Genomic DNA, 16,029 nt, shown 5'->3' on the forward strand with positions numbered 1-16,029 from the left:
GTGATGCACAGATCTTGAATCCTTTTTTGTATCATTTGTAAATTAAAGATGAAAATTTGCACATACAGAAACCGATCTATTGATTTTCATGTCCATAAACATAGCAATGAGTTGTGTCCACACATTAACAAAATAAGATTTTCATGTCCTGACATCCAACATACACTGATGGCATCTCTCAAACCGAAAGAAATGATTACATGAAGCCCCTACAAAAAATGAACACAATTCATCCACATGATTACATCAAAAAGTGACTACACATATTCAATTCATCCACATGATTACATTAAAAAATGAGTATACAAATATTCAATTCATCCACAAAAGAAATAATTATATCAAGCCCCTACAAAAAGAACAGAACTTGACAAGATACACCCAACCTATTGAATATAGGTGCAAAAGCCCCAATAGCACTCTGGTCAGCAAGCTGCGCTACGGTAGGAGTTTCTTTGCAAGTTCTTTTGTTGTGACCAAGCTGTCCACATTTGGTGCAGTTGTAATGTAATCAACTCAGCAATTCGCGATCTGTTCTTCCCGTTCGTGGCCTTCCGGTGGTCTTGGACATGGCGGTAATACTTGCATCAAAGGTTCGGGAGGGACCTACCATTGGGTGCGATCTAATATGCGGTACAGCACCTCATCATACGTCTACCGATATCGGTCCACTAGGAACCAAGGCTTACAGCAGGAATACGGATTTTTTGTTTTGTGATGGCAATCGCTGCCGTAGCATGTCCGCAAGGTAATCCGATCGTTTAGAACACACGACAACTACACGTTTAAAGTTGCAAATTTACAGAATCTTGAGTTTCAATGGACCGTACTTCAAAAATATGTAAACCAGCTCGATATGCCACGTACTGCAGGCTTTCTTCCTTTGCCAGTCTCATACATTTTTCTGCATAATTGGTTAACTCTGTCCGCCACTCATCACCATATACCCGACGTTTCTGAAAGAAGTCAGAAGTCTTCCATCTAGTGTGCTCCACCAATGATGCAATCGGCAATTTCCTCGCATTCTTTAAGACTGCATTGAATCACTCTGATCTGTTGGCTGTAAGGACATCATATCTATCTCCCTTAAAATATAAACTAGTCCAGCTTTCCTTCGGAATTGCGCTTATCCAGTTGTGAGCATTCATTCCTTCCCTTAATCTTTTCCATGGTATCTATAAAAACACTCTCCCTCAGAGTCCGGACAGCTCTCTAGAATAACCTCATAAGTAGGACATCTTTGAACTCGGAGTATAAATTGGCGGCGAGGTGACGCATGGAGTAACTATGATGAGGATGTGGTAAGACTGCAGGTACCGCATGCATCAACCCCTTCTAGTGATCAGAGCGTATGGTGATTACGTATGACTCCAAAGGCATTACTTTCTGGCTGAACAAAATCAGAACCCAGCTCCAACTATCTTTCGTTTTCGTTCTTGACAATTGCAAATGCCAAGGGAAATAATCTGTTGTTGCCGTCAACCCCACACGCAATCAGTAAGACTCCATGATTCTTTCCACGCAGATGAATTCCATCAACCAAAACTAGAGGTCTGAGAGTTTGATTGAAAGAATGTATACAGGGGCCAAATGTCCAAAACATGCAAACGAATGTATCGTCTCCCTTTAGACGCAAATCTCACTCAAAACACACGAACAAAGCTGCCGGGATTGGTTCTCTCCAGCTCAACCGAGAGCGTAGGCAATATGCGGTAAGAGTCCTCTACGTTCCCGCACTCAATTTCATTGATGACGTTCATCGCGTGGTACGCTATCCGATAGCTTATAGTCACCCCCCAGTGCATCTTGATATATTCTATTACGACCCTTGTCGTCGTGTCTTCCGGACGAGCGAATAAGCGTAGGCATTCCCCTGCGACCAAAGCAGATGTAACATGAGGGTGATCATTGCCACTTATCGTCGATGTACACATATGGTTGGGTATAAATGTCTTAACCACCACATAACTCAAATGATTACTGCCTGTTATACACCATACGCAATCGCGTACTTTACATCGAACGGCATACTTCCTGGGGGTGGAATTTACTCTCACGAATATCAATTTTTGCCGGATTGCATACTCTCAAACCACCTTCTTGAACTGCTTAATATTCAAAAAGATTGCCCCAACCTTTAACTGATCAAATTCAACATTATCGACATCTCTATCATGGGCCCCAACATACATGTCGTCCCCTCCCATTAGCCGACTAGAGAGAGGTGAACCCACTGCGATAGGTTCTGCGCTCGGACTTACACCAACGTTTCCACAATGGATATCATCATCATCATGATGATTATCATCAATGTCGTCGACGTCAGCATCGTCGTCGTCTTCTTCTTCAAGATCATAATCGTCGTCGTCGTCGTGATCATTATCTTTGCCTTGTTCAATATCACATCCGACCGGACCATCCTTCACATAAAAATCATCTTGAAACTCATCATTGATGTCTGCTTCCGGAACTGCCTCCTTTTGTCTATCATCGAAATATTCCCCTGCATGGTCCGTAGCAAACTTCACATGGTTCGGACACGGATCATCGGTAAGTCCTTTGTTTATGAGGTCTTGAAACATTCCCGAAGAAGTACAATACCATCCATTGTCATTAGGTTGGGCTGAATCACCTCCTGTAACACTAACAAATTCATCTTCGAAGTCTTTCTGCAAATCCACTTCAAAGTATGGGCGTTTGACATTTCGGCGTTCTCTATCCCTCTAAGGTGGAATCGAAACATAAGGTATTGCTGGATCATGGGAGCGTTCAGAAATACACACATTGTTCGGGAGAAGCAGAGACGTATTCGTTGAATTAATACCCTCAGCGATTCTGCTTTGGGTTATGTACAGCATCATAGAATTGATCGCATATTTGTCAAAAATCTTCATCAGAGACTGGAGGATATCGTCATTACCAACATCAACTAAAGTGGGTATGTACGGATCAACAACGTATAGACATTTATCGATAGTAACACCTCCCTACCTATAGTCCCGTTTGTTTTGCGTATACGATCTTCAAAATCTAGGAAGCTAATCCGACGGCTAACCGAAATCAACGACTTCCTCCCTCCGACATATTCCGAAGAAACTTCAACCTTCAAATATCCATCATAGTGTAAAAGAAATTAAGGCATTTACGAATACCTGCAACGAGACCAAATGAACACAATTTCAATCATGTGTAAAGATCACAAATTCAAGAAGGATTCCCAGCTATAAAGAGGGGTTACAAAGGAGAAATAGAGCTTATCTATTGCATATATGGCCTAGCTGCTATTTGTCAAAGTCTTTTCAACTATGTCAAGTCTGTAAGGGATTTTAGAGACTATTCATGTAAAACAATAACAATTTCAAGAAAGATCTGGACATCTAAACCAGGTTAATAAACACAAAAAGGGGTTATCTATTGGACACCTGGCCTATCTATTATTTATCAAAGTCATATCCCTTATGTCAAGTCTAGAAGAAATTCTAGACTATACATTACAAATATCACAATTGCAAGCAGATTAGCAGCTCTAACCAAGGGGTTATGAAATACACAAAGGGGTTATTTATTGGATACAAGGTCTATCTGCTATTTATTATTGAGATAGCAACTATGAATTGTGTACAAGGGAGTTTTGAAACACATGTAAAAACATTACAATTTCAAGTAATATTTGGACATCTAAGCAAGGGTTATTAGGCATAAATAGGGGTTATATATTGGATAATAGGTCTTTAATTCATTTATCAAAGTCATATCAACTATGTTAAGCCAAGAGGGGATTATAAAAGCTATAAATAAAAGAAATTCCAATTTCAAGTAGGATTTCGTCATCTAAGAAAGGGTTATGGTTATTAGGTATGAATAGGGATTATTTATTTGATACTAGGCCTATCTTCTATTTATCAATGACATATCAAATTTTTAAAGTCTATAAGAGATTATAAGAACTAGACATATACAACAATCACAATTTCAAGAAGGAGAGGCAGCTCTAACTAGGGGTTATTAGGTATAAATAGGGGTTATATATTGGATACTAGGTCTTTATTTCATTTATTAAAGTCATATCAACTATGTTTAGCCAATAGGGGATTATAAAAACTATAAATAAAAGAAATTCAAATTTCAAGTAGGATTTCGTCATCTAAGAAAGGGTTATTAAGTATAAATAGGGATTATCTATTGGATACTAGGCCTATCTTCTATTTATCAATGACATATCAAATTTTCAAAGTGTATAAGAGATTATAAGTACTAGACATATACAACAATCACAATTTTAAGGAGTGGCAACTCTAACCAGGGGTTATTAGGTATTGTTGAATAATGTATTAGGTTAGTTTAGACATTACTTGTATTAGTTAGGGGTATTGTAGTCATTGTATGTTGTTGCCCTAGTTTGGGCCTATATATACATCATATTCATGAGCAGCTCCCTAGTGGAGTCTTTCCAACCTTCACTCCTCTTCTTCTTCCTCTCTTCTCTAACCCTAGATTACTTCTAACATGGTATCAAAGCGGGTTGATCCGACCTTGGCTTGACTCAACAGTTACAATTTCGTTGTGGGGTAGGCGGCAGCCGCCGTCCACCCAGTCCCCTTCAATCTCTTGATGACTTGATTTTTTTTTTCTATCCTTTTTGCTTGATTTATCTATTACTTTATTTCACCGAGTATGCAGATTGTTAAACCCAAGGTACAGATTCATTTTTCTACATAGCACCCATGGCTGCCACGATCCCCGCCTCGAATCTGCATCTAAAGTCCTTGTTTTCATTCTCGATATTGTTTGTCTCTACAAATAACCAATGGGTATTATTTGGAGGAAAGTTTCAACTCTCGTCTTATTGCAAACTCAATCTCTGTTATTTATAGCATCACAGCCCTTTCTTCTTTCTTCATCAAAACAGTACACCACCTACCCCCTTTTCCAACTCAAAAATTGATAGACACCCCTCTTTTAGTATGTCTCCCATGGCTTGTCTCATCACTTCAAGCAACTCACCCAATTTTATTTGCACACCCCCCAAAAAAAAGAAAGAAAGAAAGAAAAACATTTCTTGCACTTCTTAAAATCCAATCGGATGGCATACTTTTCTTGTTGATATTTCAGTTGAGGTACCTTTCTTTAGGTGCGTGCCTGAAATATTGACTCATTTCAGTTGAGGTGCTTCATTCATTTTGAAGTGCGTGCCTGGAAGAGAGTTTTCAATACCATGATGATCGGTAAAACCGACCCATGTTGTCTTGCCCATCGAGGCCTTTTCTTGCCTATTTCAGCATTGGTCCATAGTGACCCAATTCTTGCCCATTCCGGCATTGGTCAATTGTGACCTATTTCTTGCCCATTCCAGCATTGGACCCATTTCTACTCGCCTATCGAGGCTTGAGTATCATCTAGTCCCATTGAGGCTATGATCTATTGGCTTTTAAGCCCTCTTCGCAACTCAACAAGCGTGTCTTCTTCGGCAATCATTATTGGTTATCATCAGATTCGGCAACAACCTCAGGGGATATTCATCATCAATATACAACAGTGTTCTTCAAATCAAAGGATTCTATTTTCATATTGGGAATTTTTTATTGTAATCAAACGTATGTTGATTTTTCAATCCACATACGTTTGAGGGGGCATGTTAGAGTATGAAGATCCCACCGTTGGATCATCTTGGTGGAAGATTAGGAAAGTTGATTGGATGGAGCAAGCTTAATAAATTAGGATTTAAGATTTGATTTGATTTGGTGGTAAATTGAGGTAGGTAAGCTTATTAGGTAACTAGATTAGATTTAAATTATCTCTTTCCCTTCTCACTTAATCTCTTTCCATGTTTATTATATTTTTCTTTATATGTTCATCATGTAAGTGCTCTATATAAGCAACATTGATTCTCTTTGTAATTTATCCAAGTTTAGTGAAATCTCTAGAATTTATTATGGTATCAAAGCCAATGGGCTGATCCTCAAGAAGGAAAGAAGAAGAGTATCTCCCTCCATGCCATCATCCATTTCTCTCGTATCTCGTTTTCCTCTCTTTATCTCTTTATAGTTTCTCCCTCAAATCTCAAATCCCTCAAATATCTCTCTCGTAGTGTCTCTCTTTTCTTGTCTTTAAAACCCTTTTTTTTTTTAAGAAAATCTCTCTCGCGCTTGTGTCCTTCCCTTCTCCTCCTCCTCCCACTGCCCCTCTTCCCTTTCCCCTAACCCCTCCATTCCCTGCTACAGTAACTGCTACAGTAACCCGCTACAGTAACCCGCTACAGTAACCTACTACAGTAACCCGCTACAATACCCAAATAAAATAAAATAAAATAAACCATTTCTATACCCTAGAAATCTCACTCTTTCTATTTCATTTCGTCAAAACCCATTTTGTTTTTAACCCATTTTCCCTCTATCGTATATCTCAAAACAAAACAAAAATCATGTTATATTACTTGTGTAAACCCATTTTGGGTTCTCCTCCACTCCAAAGCTCGCTTTATTTTCTCTTCTCTATAGCTTTTTTGGCCTATGGCCTTTGTCTTTCTCATCTCATCTTCAAGGTGCACCCCAAGTGTTTGATGAAATGTCTCAAAGGGGTTTTGTGTCTTGAAAGTGTTCTTTTTGTTTCAAGTTGAAGGCCTTTGGCCTCAACTAGAGGGGGAGTGTTGTCTTGTATTGTTTCTCGTTGTTCTCTTGTGCTTGTCTTGTTGTCGTCTTCTTATCATCTCTTTCTTTCTATTACCTTCTATGTCTTTTATGCAGATCTTCAAGGCGCGCACCAAGTATTTGATAAAATGTCTAAGAGAGGTGTGGTGCCTTCTTTGTCATCTTTCCTTTTTTTTCTTCCCTACGGCATACACCAAGTGTTTGATCAAATGTCCGAACGCGGTATAGTGCCTTGTTTGTCTTCTTTTCGTTTCAAGTTGAAGGTATTTTACCTTCAACTTGAGGGGGAGTGTTTTCATGTAGTTCTTTGTGTCTTTTCTTAGGAGTGTTGTCCACTTTGTTGTCTTTTCTTGAGGGGGAGTGTTGTTAGTGTTGTCTTTGTCTTCTTGAGGGAGTGTTGTCTTGTTTTCATGTCTTGTTTTTCATGTCTCTTCGTGTTGTTCGGCCTTATGCCTTATCCCTTCATGTTATCTTCTTCCTCCTTTTCCGGGCGATGGCTTTCATATCCATCGTTGGTCGGCTCTCTTACAGGTGACTATCTTTTCCCGTCAACCTCTCATTTCTGGGCTATGGTTTCTCCATCGTTGGTCGGCTCTTTTCAGGCGACGATGTTCATGCCGTCGACCTTGTCTCCAGGCGATGGTGTCCCCATCGTTGGTTGGTTATCTTCCTCTTCTTATCTTCAGGCGTCGATGTTCATGCCATTGACGTCGTCACCAGACGATGGTTTCCCCATCGCTGGTTGGTTTTCCTCTTCCTTTCTTATTATCTTTTCAGGCGACGATGTTAATGCCTTCGACCTAGTCTCCAGATGATGGTTTCCCCATCGTTGGTTGGTTATCCTCTTTCTCTCTATCCCTTCTCTCCAGGCAACGGTTTCTCCGTCGACCTTGTCTTCGATGGTTTCCCTATTAGTTGCTATCCTCTTCACTTGGCGTTGTACTGCTTCTCCAATGTTCGTTGTGCGCACCTTTGGTGTGCCCCTTTTGCTTGCTGGATTGTAGTTGTTCTTGTCATGGCGCCTCCATTGCCCTCGATATGCAGATATGTTCGTTGTGCTCTCATTCAGGAAGAGGCCCTATTTGATCGCTCTCGTTGTTGTGCTACTTCAGGGGAGCTACTCTTTTAATGGACATTGATCTCGATGCTGTTCATGGTGGCCTTTGTTTTTTTGTTTATGTTTTTCATTATGTATGTACCACACCAGCTTGAGGATGAGTGTTATACCAAGTTGGATGTGCATGAGCTTCTTGAACTTTTTTAGTTGTTGAAGTAGTTCTTTGTAGCAAGCTGGAGCTTCATAGTATATACACTCCAGCTTGAAGGGGAGTGTTGAATAATGTATTAGGTTAGTTTAGACATTACTTGTATTAGTTAGGGGTATTGTAGTCATTGTATGTTGTTGCCCTAGTTTGGGCCTATATATACATCATATTCATGAGGAGCTCCCTAATGGAGTCTTTCCAACCTTCACTCATCTTCTTCTTCCTCTCTTCTCTAACCCTAGATTACTTCTAACAGGTATAAAAACAGGTTATCTGTTGCTTACCAGTTCTATGTGCTATTTATAATTGACATATCAATTACGACAGGTCTACAAGGGATTATGGAAACATAGATGTATAAACATCGCAATTTCATGAAGGATTCGATCATCTAAAGAGGGGTTATTTGGTATTAATAGGGGTTATCGATTGGAAACAGGACTATATGCTATTTATCGATGACATATAAACTTTGTCAGTTCTATAAGGGATTATAAAGATTACAAGTGTAAATCAATAACAATTTCAATAAGGATTTGGCCATTTAATGATGGGTTATGAAGTATAAACTGGGGTTATCTTAAACTAACATGTAAGCTAACAACTTTTTCGGGTATAGATAGGATTATAAAGACTATACATGTAAACTAACACAATTTCAGGAAGAATTGTGACATATAAACAGGGATTATTAAATACAAACAAGGGTTATAAGGTTTAAAATGGATTTCTACAAGTGAGCCGACGCTTATCAGGCAGAAAACAACGCCTACATCGCCGGAAGACGAAAACGAAGCAAACGAAAAAAGAGAAAAAAAAGATGGCTCAAGAAACCTTCAACTGCCTGTAAAAATGGCGGTAAAAGATGCCTTGGAATGAGGAAGAAGATGAAAACCGGGTTTACATGCAAGGGAGTAGGTAAAAAGCATCTTGATTTGACAAGGGGCATTTTGGTCATATTTTGAGGCGGGAATTGGGCTTCGACCCCAATTCGACATGTGCAAATTGGGTGGCCTGAAACGAATATTTTCCTATTTTCCCAACGCCATTTGGAAATTTTTCCTTTATTTAAAACTAATAAAATTGATTGTTGACAACTAGTTGCCAATACGGTTCTTCCGAACTGCCTAGGCCCAGCTCAATCACAGGATCATATGAGAATGTCGTGCACATGCTAGGTAGAAAGTAGCATTAACTCAGTGTTTGACCATGTTGGAGGGTGCTTCGCAGGAGGGAGGTAGTCCATGACATAAGGGACGTCCTCCATAATCCTTTTCATGACATGGGAAATTGAGGCAGCCAATGAGAAATGCTCATTTTTATGTGTAAAAAATAGAGCTAGGATTGATGTTTATTGATAACAATGGATAAGGTAAATACAAATAAATACCAGCATGGTTTTAAATTTCCTCAAAATTATCGAAATGTTTTCATTTCCATCCCCACATAAATGAAATCTACATAATTTCCTTTGGGAAGTGATATATCCGTCCCTTTTGATTACTTGGGACACCCAGCAGCAGAGTACCTGGCAAGTACATCATCCCCTCTACATTCATTGATACACTGTTGCTAGGTGTCCCAAGCAATCAAAAGGGGCGGATTTATCACTTCCCTTTCCTTTTACGTCATTATTTCCCTAAAATTTTGACAGAAATGGTCGAAATGACAAAATATGGAAAGATGTTATTACTTGCATTTCATTTCATTTTAGATAATGATATTTGATTGGCAACATCATTGAACTGTACAGCAAAGTAATTGTACCTTATGCATTGAATGTCAAATCGGCATGAGACCAATAATACCTCGTAACTTTATATTATTGACATCAAGTTGGGGTCCTTAGAGGGGAGATTGGTCATTATACTTTCTAATACTTCATTACTTTGTACTTCTTTATTGACTTTATTGTTCCAGACATGTGCGACAACTAGGTGTTAAGTCATTATTGATGGCTTTCTTGCATATGTGATGGTTTCTAAGTATGTATATCTGCTTTTTCTAGCATATCCCAAAATTTCATCTTGAGATTCCATCATTTGCATATGTTTTTTTAAAGATTAAATCATCATTTGCATATTTTTCTATACGTTTTCGTGATTTTAAAAGATTTCCATCGAAACCGAAATGTTTTTGTTTCCGTGCTGAACGAAACCAGAATTCAAAACCTTGAATACCTGTACAATATAGCCGTATAGGTACTGTCTATTTATTCTGCATGGGCCACCCTGGGAACTACTGTTCAACTATGATTAGTAGACACTGCGAATTTATTGCTGATACGCGTGTCCACATGTGTTGACACTACTTTGGATACTTTTAAATGTACTTGTAGAAGTGTTAGACTTAAAGTGGGTGTGTCGATACATTTTTGTACCATATCAAGTGACATTATATTTTATTATTGATATTTTTGTTTGCCTCTTTTATTATTAACTCTTATTTTATTATAAACTCTTCTTTAGCTAATATTTGATGTTATATCCCCTCCCCTAAACCTAAGACTCTAAACAAACTCTTATTCCAATATTATATTCATTGTATCCCACTGGTCTCTCTTTCTCGTTGCACATTGGAGATGGAAGAGAACTAGATTAAATTGATGAATGCATTGATATTTGATTATCTCATTTTTTTTGTTTTAGATTATAGGTGATAATCTTAAGATTTATTAGTTTGTTAAATGAATAGTGTATTTATGCTATTACAAATTATGATAATAATCAGTGATTTGATATGTATCTTTGTGTATGGGTGTGTCACCATTTCTAAATTTTTAAAGGTTGCCATGTCAGACACCTCGTATCTGTGACGAAACTCGACACACTAATCCATATACACAAATCATGATTTTATATATATATATATATATATATATATATATATATACACACACTTTCTAATTTAGTGTCGTTGTTTCTAAATTTTAGGGGTCTGCCATTGCCGACACTCCGCGTACATGACGACACGAGACACTCGTGTCCGTGTCCACAAATCATAGCTGTTCAGCAAACAAAATACTCATCCAGCTAGTATTTTAACGTTTAAATTATTGTTTTAGGAAGGAGTGAATGAGAATGCATACCGTCTGAGAGATGATGTGCAGTCGTTCTCATGGCCGACATTGAGTAATTAAAACGCTGAAGAAGTTTAACAGCTAAAGCATCCGCAATCTCTATTTTGTTTTCTATCTCCTCCTGCCACATTCCAAAGAAAGCTAGTAAAAAAAAGCAATGTTTTCTGATTTACAATCTGCAAGTTCTTATAATAGGAACGATAATACAAGAACAAACCTGCAATTTCCTCGAGAAAACGAAGCTCCTTTTAAACATCAAATAATCACTACGCAGGTATCATTCAAAATAATAATAATAATCACTATGTAGGTTTGAGCAAGAACAGGCTCCCAAAATTCCAACTTAAGGAGACAACAGAAACACTCTTGAGCAAGCAACTATTAAAAAATGGCCAGCAACGGAAAAGGAACACAAAAGAAAAAGATAAAAAGAAAAGGACAAAATGGACTGTTAGACAGATAACCTAAAGGCATTATTTTTTTGGATTCCTGATGCTGTTGAACCCCACAGGTGATAACGAATTATGCCAGACTACCAGAATAAGGGATACCGCAGTCTATCTATGAACTAGCAACTGCTATCTTTTAAACATAATCCATAGTTTTAAAATTTTATATGCAGCATTTATTTAATCAATGCTTGGAATTTTGGCACCATAATTTTCTTGCAAAAGGTTTCGCCTCTTTACCTGCAATTCGTAAACATGGCCTTTTAATCTTTAGATATTCTATACCACAGTCCGGTACAATTCAATTTGCTTCATAAATATCTTTGTTCTTCCATTATTCAGGGCTATGATTAATCCAACACCACAAGGATGATCACTTCTTAAAACTGATTTTTTGGGGGGGTTCAATCATACGACACGACTGATCAGGTAGCTACAACAAATTTAGATGCAATATGATATGTACCTGTTTATGGTGTGTGTGTGTGTTGTAGTTGCAAAGTAGTTATCAGGAAGTTAATCATGTAGGATTATGGGTGTTAGTTCTATTGTGTCATGTTAGTGGGTAGAGTTTGTGGGTAAGTGGGTTGTTGATGTGGCACTCTTTAAGTTCATGTATTTAAGTTCTTGTATTTGAATGAAATGGAAGAAGAGAACTTTAAAGCAAAGGTGACTTTGTTTAGGAGAGTCATGGCTCCTCTCAAATCGAGCCTTTAGGAGATCCGGTTGCCTCGAATCAGCCTCTTTCCCCCTCATTTTTATTTTATTTTCGTTTATTTCCGTTACGGCCAATTAGGCATGTAACAATTGGTATCAAAGCGGAAGATCCTGCGCCATGGCTGCATCTTCGGAGTTTTGAGAATCAATACGTTACAATCAGCAAAAGATTAAAGCACTTGCTTTCAAGATGATAGAAGAACGTCAATTTATGGAAGGCTTAAAAAAATCAGCACAGCGATAGAAGAAATACGCAGAGACGAAGGAAGGCTAAAACTTGAAGATTTTGATGTTCAGACAAAGAAAAAAACAGCAGTTGTAAAATCGTATTTCTTCTTAACTTTGATCACAACAAATTTCCAAAGTAAGATTCGAAAGATCACGATCATTATCAATGAAGAACGTGAAGGCTTGGATTCAATTTTGATGTTCAACAAAATTATGTCCCATAGGATTTGGGATCCCGGTGGATTGAAATATTTTATTCAATTATTCCACCTTGAGGACAAGGTCATTTGTAAGAGGGAAGGAATGATATGTATCTGTTTATGGTGTGTGTGTGTGTGTGTGTGTGTGTGTGTGTGTGTGTGTGTTGTAGTTGCAAAGTAGTTATCAGGTAGTTAATTATGTAAGATTATGGGTGTTAATTCTATTGTGTGTCATGTTAGTGGGTAGAGTTTGTGGGTAAGTGGGTTGTTGATGTGGCACTCTCTATGTTCATGTATTTAAGTTCTTGTATTTGAATGAAATGGAAAAAGAGAATTTTAAAGCAAAGGTGACTTTGTTTAGGAGAGTCATGGCTCCTCTCGAATCAAGCCTTTAGGAGGTTTGGTTGCCTCGAATCAGCCTCTTTCCCCCTCATTTCTATTTTATTTTCGTTTATTTCCATTACGGCCAATTAGGCACGTAACACAATAATTCATCAAAGAATCAGAAAAAAGTTCAATGCCCTAATGGATTTTTTTTTTTAATGGCAACCTTGATGATGAATTAAATATTTAATTGATCAGGTTTAAATCTGAACAAGAAACCATCTAACAAACTTCAGAGAATAGGGTTCAACCATTTCAAAATTTTCAAAGGCAATCAATGTTTGAACTTTATAAAGGTATGAAGACAGTCTCTCAAAGAATCAGATCAATGTCTTGGTTTATCCATATCAAAATGACTAAAATGCCAATAATTGTTTATAAGCGATTCTTAGTGGTGCAGTTACAAGATTCTTGTGGTAGCCCTTTTTTCTTTTTCTTTTTGGAAAACATGTCTATTCATAATAACAAGATGTACAAAGTTTGGGGACAAGTAGTCCCACCCCATTACATAACATCATGATCTGCCAAAGGAAGATTCTCCAATGGCCAAAAAGAGAAGAAAAAGGAAAAATAACCAGCAGTAAGATCTTTAAAACTCCTATTTGTGGCCCCACCCTTTAATACAACCGTAGGTTGACTAGCCAAGAAGCAAGAGAAATCACGAGCAGCGAAGGACCAAGGTCCCTCAAGCACCTCTCGGATAACAGTACTGTTCATCCCCTTCAACCTACCAAATGAAGGCCTAAACCCAGAAAACAAGTAAAATTAGCAGCTCCCAAAAACTTCCAAAATCAGGTACCGTTAATATACCTCCCATAGAATTGTCACCAACAAAACCTGAACACAACAGCCAATAGACAAACAAACCAAAATCCAGGCCCTTCTAACAGCACCACAGCCCTCCCAAAAAACTATAGATAGACCCAAGAACCTCTTATCATTTCCTAAGAGCCTTAAGCTCTCTACTACCTCGGGCCAGTGTTTTCCCCTTCAACCTCTTAGATTCTTGTGGTTGCTCTGACATTTTTCGTACCATTTTATAGACAAACACTAACTGAACACCTAAGCTAAAAGCTATAGACTAGGTTCATCACCACTAGGACAAAGGTTCAACCACTCGATTGCTCTAACATATGCAATATGTGCCCTTTTTCACTCGTTCTACACAAATCATAGCTAAGGTTGACACTCAGAGCCAACACCTAGATGGAAACCACCACCAACCACATCAAAATTACATTGGATCGTAGTTCAAAAGGGATCCATGGGCCATCCAGAGTGGGTCCCTCACCGGACTTTAGATTTTCTTACCGCCTGTTTGGTTGCCAATTTAGTGGAAGAAACATAGAGTATTGGCGGGATTTGAAACGCTATATACCGTTTGGTTGGCTTTTTTATTTCAAAGTTTATTTGACCACCTAGCTTGTCGGTAGCTGGTCAGGTGACGTGGCAACCTAATCAAAGCTGAATGGAAATCCTCCAAATCAAAGGATTTTCGATGGAAGATTTGTAGAATAGGGATATGAAACAACGTCTCTCTGCCTGAGATCTGCTTGGAGATACTCTCAGCTGAGAAAAGATGTCGGAAGCAGCGAAGAAAAGCATGGCAACTAGCCGTTGTTTTCTGGCTTCAGTAGAGAGTTCTTCTTCCTTCCCCTCCCCAGCAAAGCCGTGGCAGCGAAAGAGGAAGCACTACCAGGTATTTTTCCTTGCACGACGAAACCCTATTTTTCAGTTGTTTTGGAAATTGATCCATTTTCTTGGTCGACGAAACCCTATTCTCCTTCTGTTTTGTGTCCTTTGATCTTTTTCAGCTATTTTTGTGGGTTTTTTCTGGTTTGCTCCCGATTAAAAATGGTTTCGGAAATGGATACATTTTCTTGGTCGACGCAGCTCGTGTGTTATTAGAACCAAACATTTCATAGTCATATTCTTTCAATAGGCTATTTTAAAATGCATTAATTGCAAGTTTTCTGTTATTCTTCCAACAGTCTACATACAACCAAATGCAAGTTTTTCAACTTTTCCACCTTTCTCCTCCACATATTCTTGCAACCAAATGCAACAACGTATTCTTTTCCAACCAAACTTCCAGACACTATCATGACAACCAAACAGCACATTTAACCCAGCACCTTTCTCCCCTTTGACTTCCATTCCACGCAAATCCTGATTGACCTCTTATTCCACTGCTCACCCAGGCACCTATGACCAACCAAACAGGTCATTAGAGAAGAGTTTCGGTAACCTCGTGGTAGAAGGAGATTCTAGAAATGTAATATCATGGGCTCAAAGACTTTCGACAGGTCTGTGGATGATTGTGGGTTTCATAATAGACGTACTTGATATTGTAGAAGCCTCAATCCAAATTTCAAGCATATGCCAAGATCATCCTCTGAAATGACCGACCAACTGGCAACTGGCAAGGGAAGGGGATGGAAATGGGGGAGGGGGGATGCATTTCCATTGCATGTTTAGTGATTGCTGAAGTTATAAGTTGACGTTTTATAGCACTAAAGACAACAAATCCTGTGCTACTGCATTATGTAATTTGTACCACTTATTTTGGAATATAAGTTGATTATTACCGTTCAAAAAGAAAAAAGAAAAAAAAGTAAGGTCCGGAAGATAAATGCTTTGGACCACTAAACAAGTTGTCATAATTTGTACTTCTGCCTGCCTATGTTGCACGCGTATGAGTGTCGGAATCCGACACAGGTACTGAGTATCAAATTCAGCTAACATACGAAAGAAGGATTCATGTATTCACCTTCATATTTTAATCAATTCTAATTTTATTTTCTCAACACAATAATAGGACTATAATATTTAATATATTGAGAATTTCAGTAGGTTTAGTAAATATACTGTTTTATTTTCATATAAAAAACTTACTATTTGTTGGACATATTCACATGTTGGGCGTATTCACTCGAGGGCATACTTGTAATTTTTATATACTCTCTCTCTCTCTCTCTCTCTCTCTCTCTCTCTCTCTCTCTCTCTCTCTCTCACACACACACACACACACACACAAAAATGTGTGTGAAAAGTGTTTCT

General features: G+C 38.3%; 1 protein-coding gene across 1 annotated transcript in view; it reads right to left on the reverse strand.

The window, feature by feature from the left end:
* Positions 1-16,029, reverse strand: part of LOC143854698 (uncharacterized) — a 48,528-nt gene that overhangs the window by 20,415 nt on the left and 12,084 nt on the right. Inside the window, exon 5 of the mRNA XM_077364791.1 lies at positions 11,001-11,112. Coding sequence (XP_077220906.1) covers positions 11,001-11,112 — 112 coding nt within the window. The remainder of the gene's footprint in view (positions 1-11,000; positions 11,113-16,029) is intronic.

This window comes from Tasmannia lanceolata, unplaced genomic scaffold, assembly GCF_043159265.1.
Source record: "Tasmannia lanceolata isolate RefF3 unplaced genomic scaffold, GAP_Taslan_0.1 ptg000020l, whole genome shotgun sequence".
NCBI classification, from domain to species: domain Eukaryota; kingdom Viridiplantae; phylum Streptophyta; class Magnoliopsida; order Canellales; family Winteraceae; genus Tasmannia; species Tasmannia lanceolata.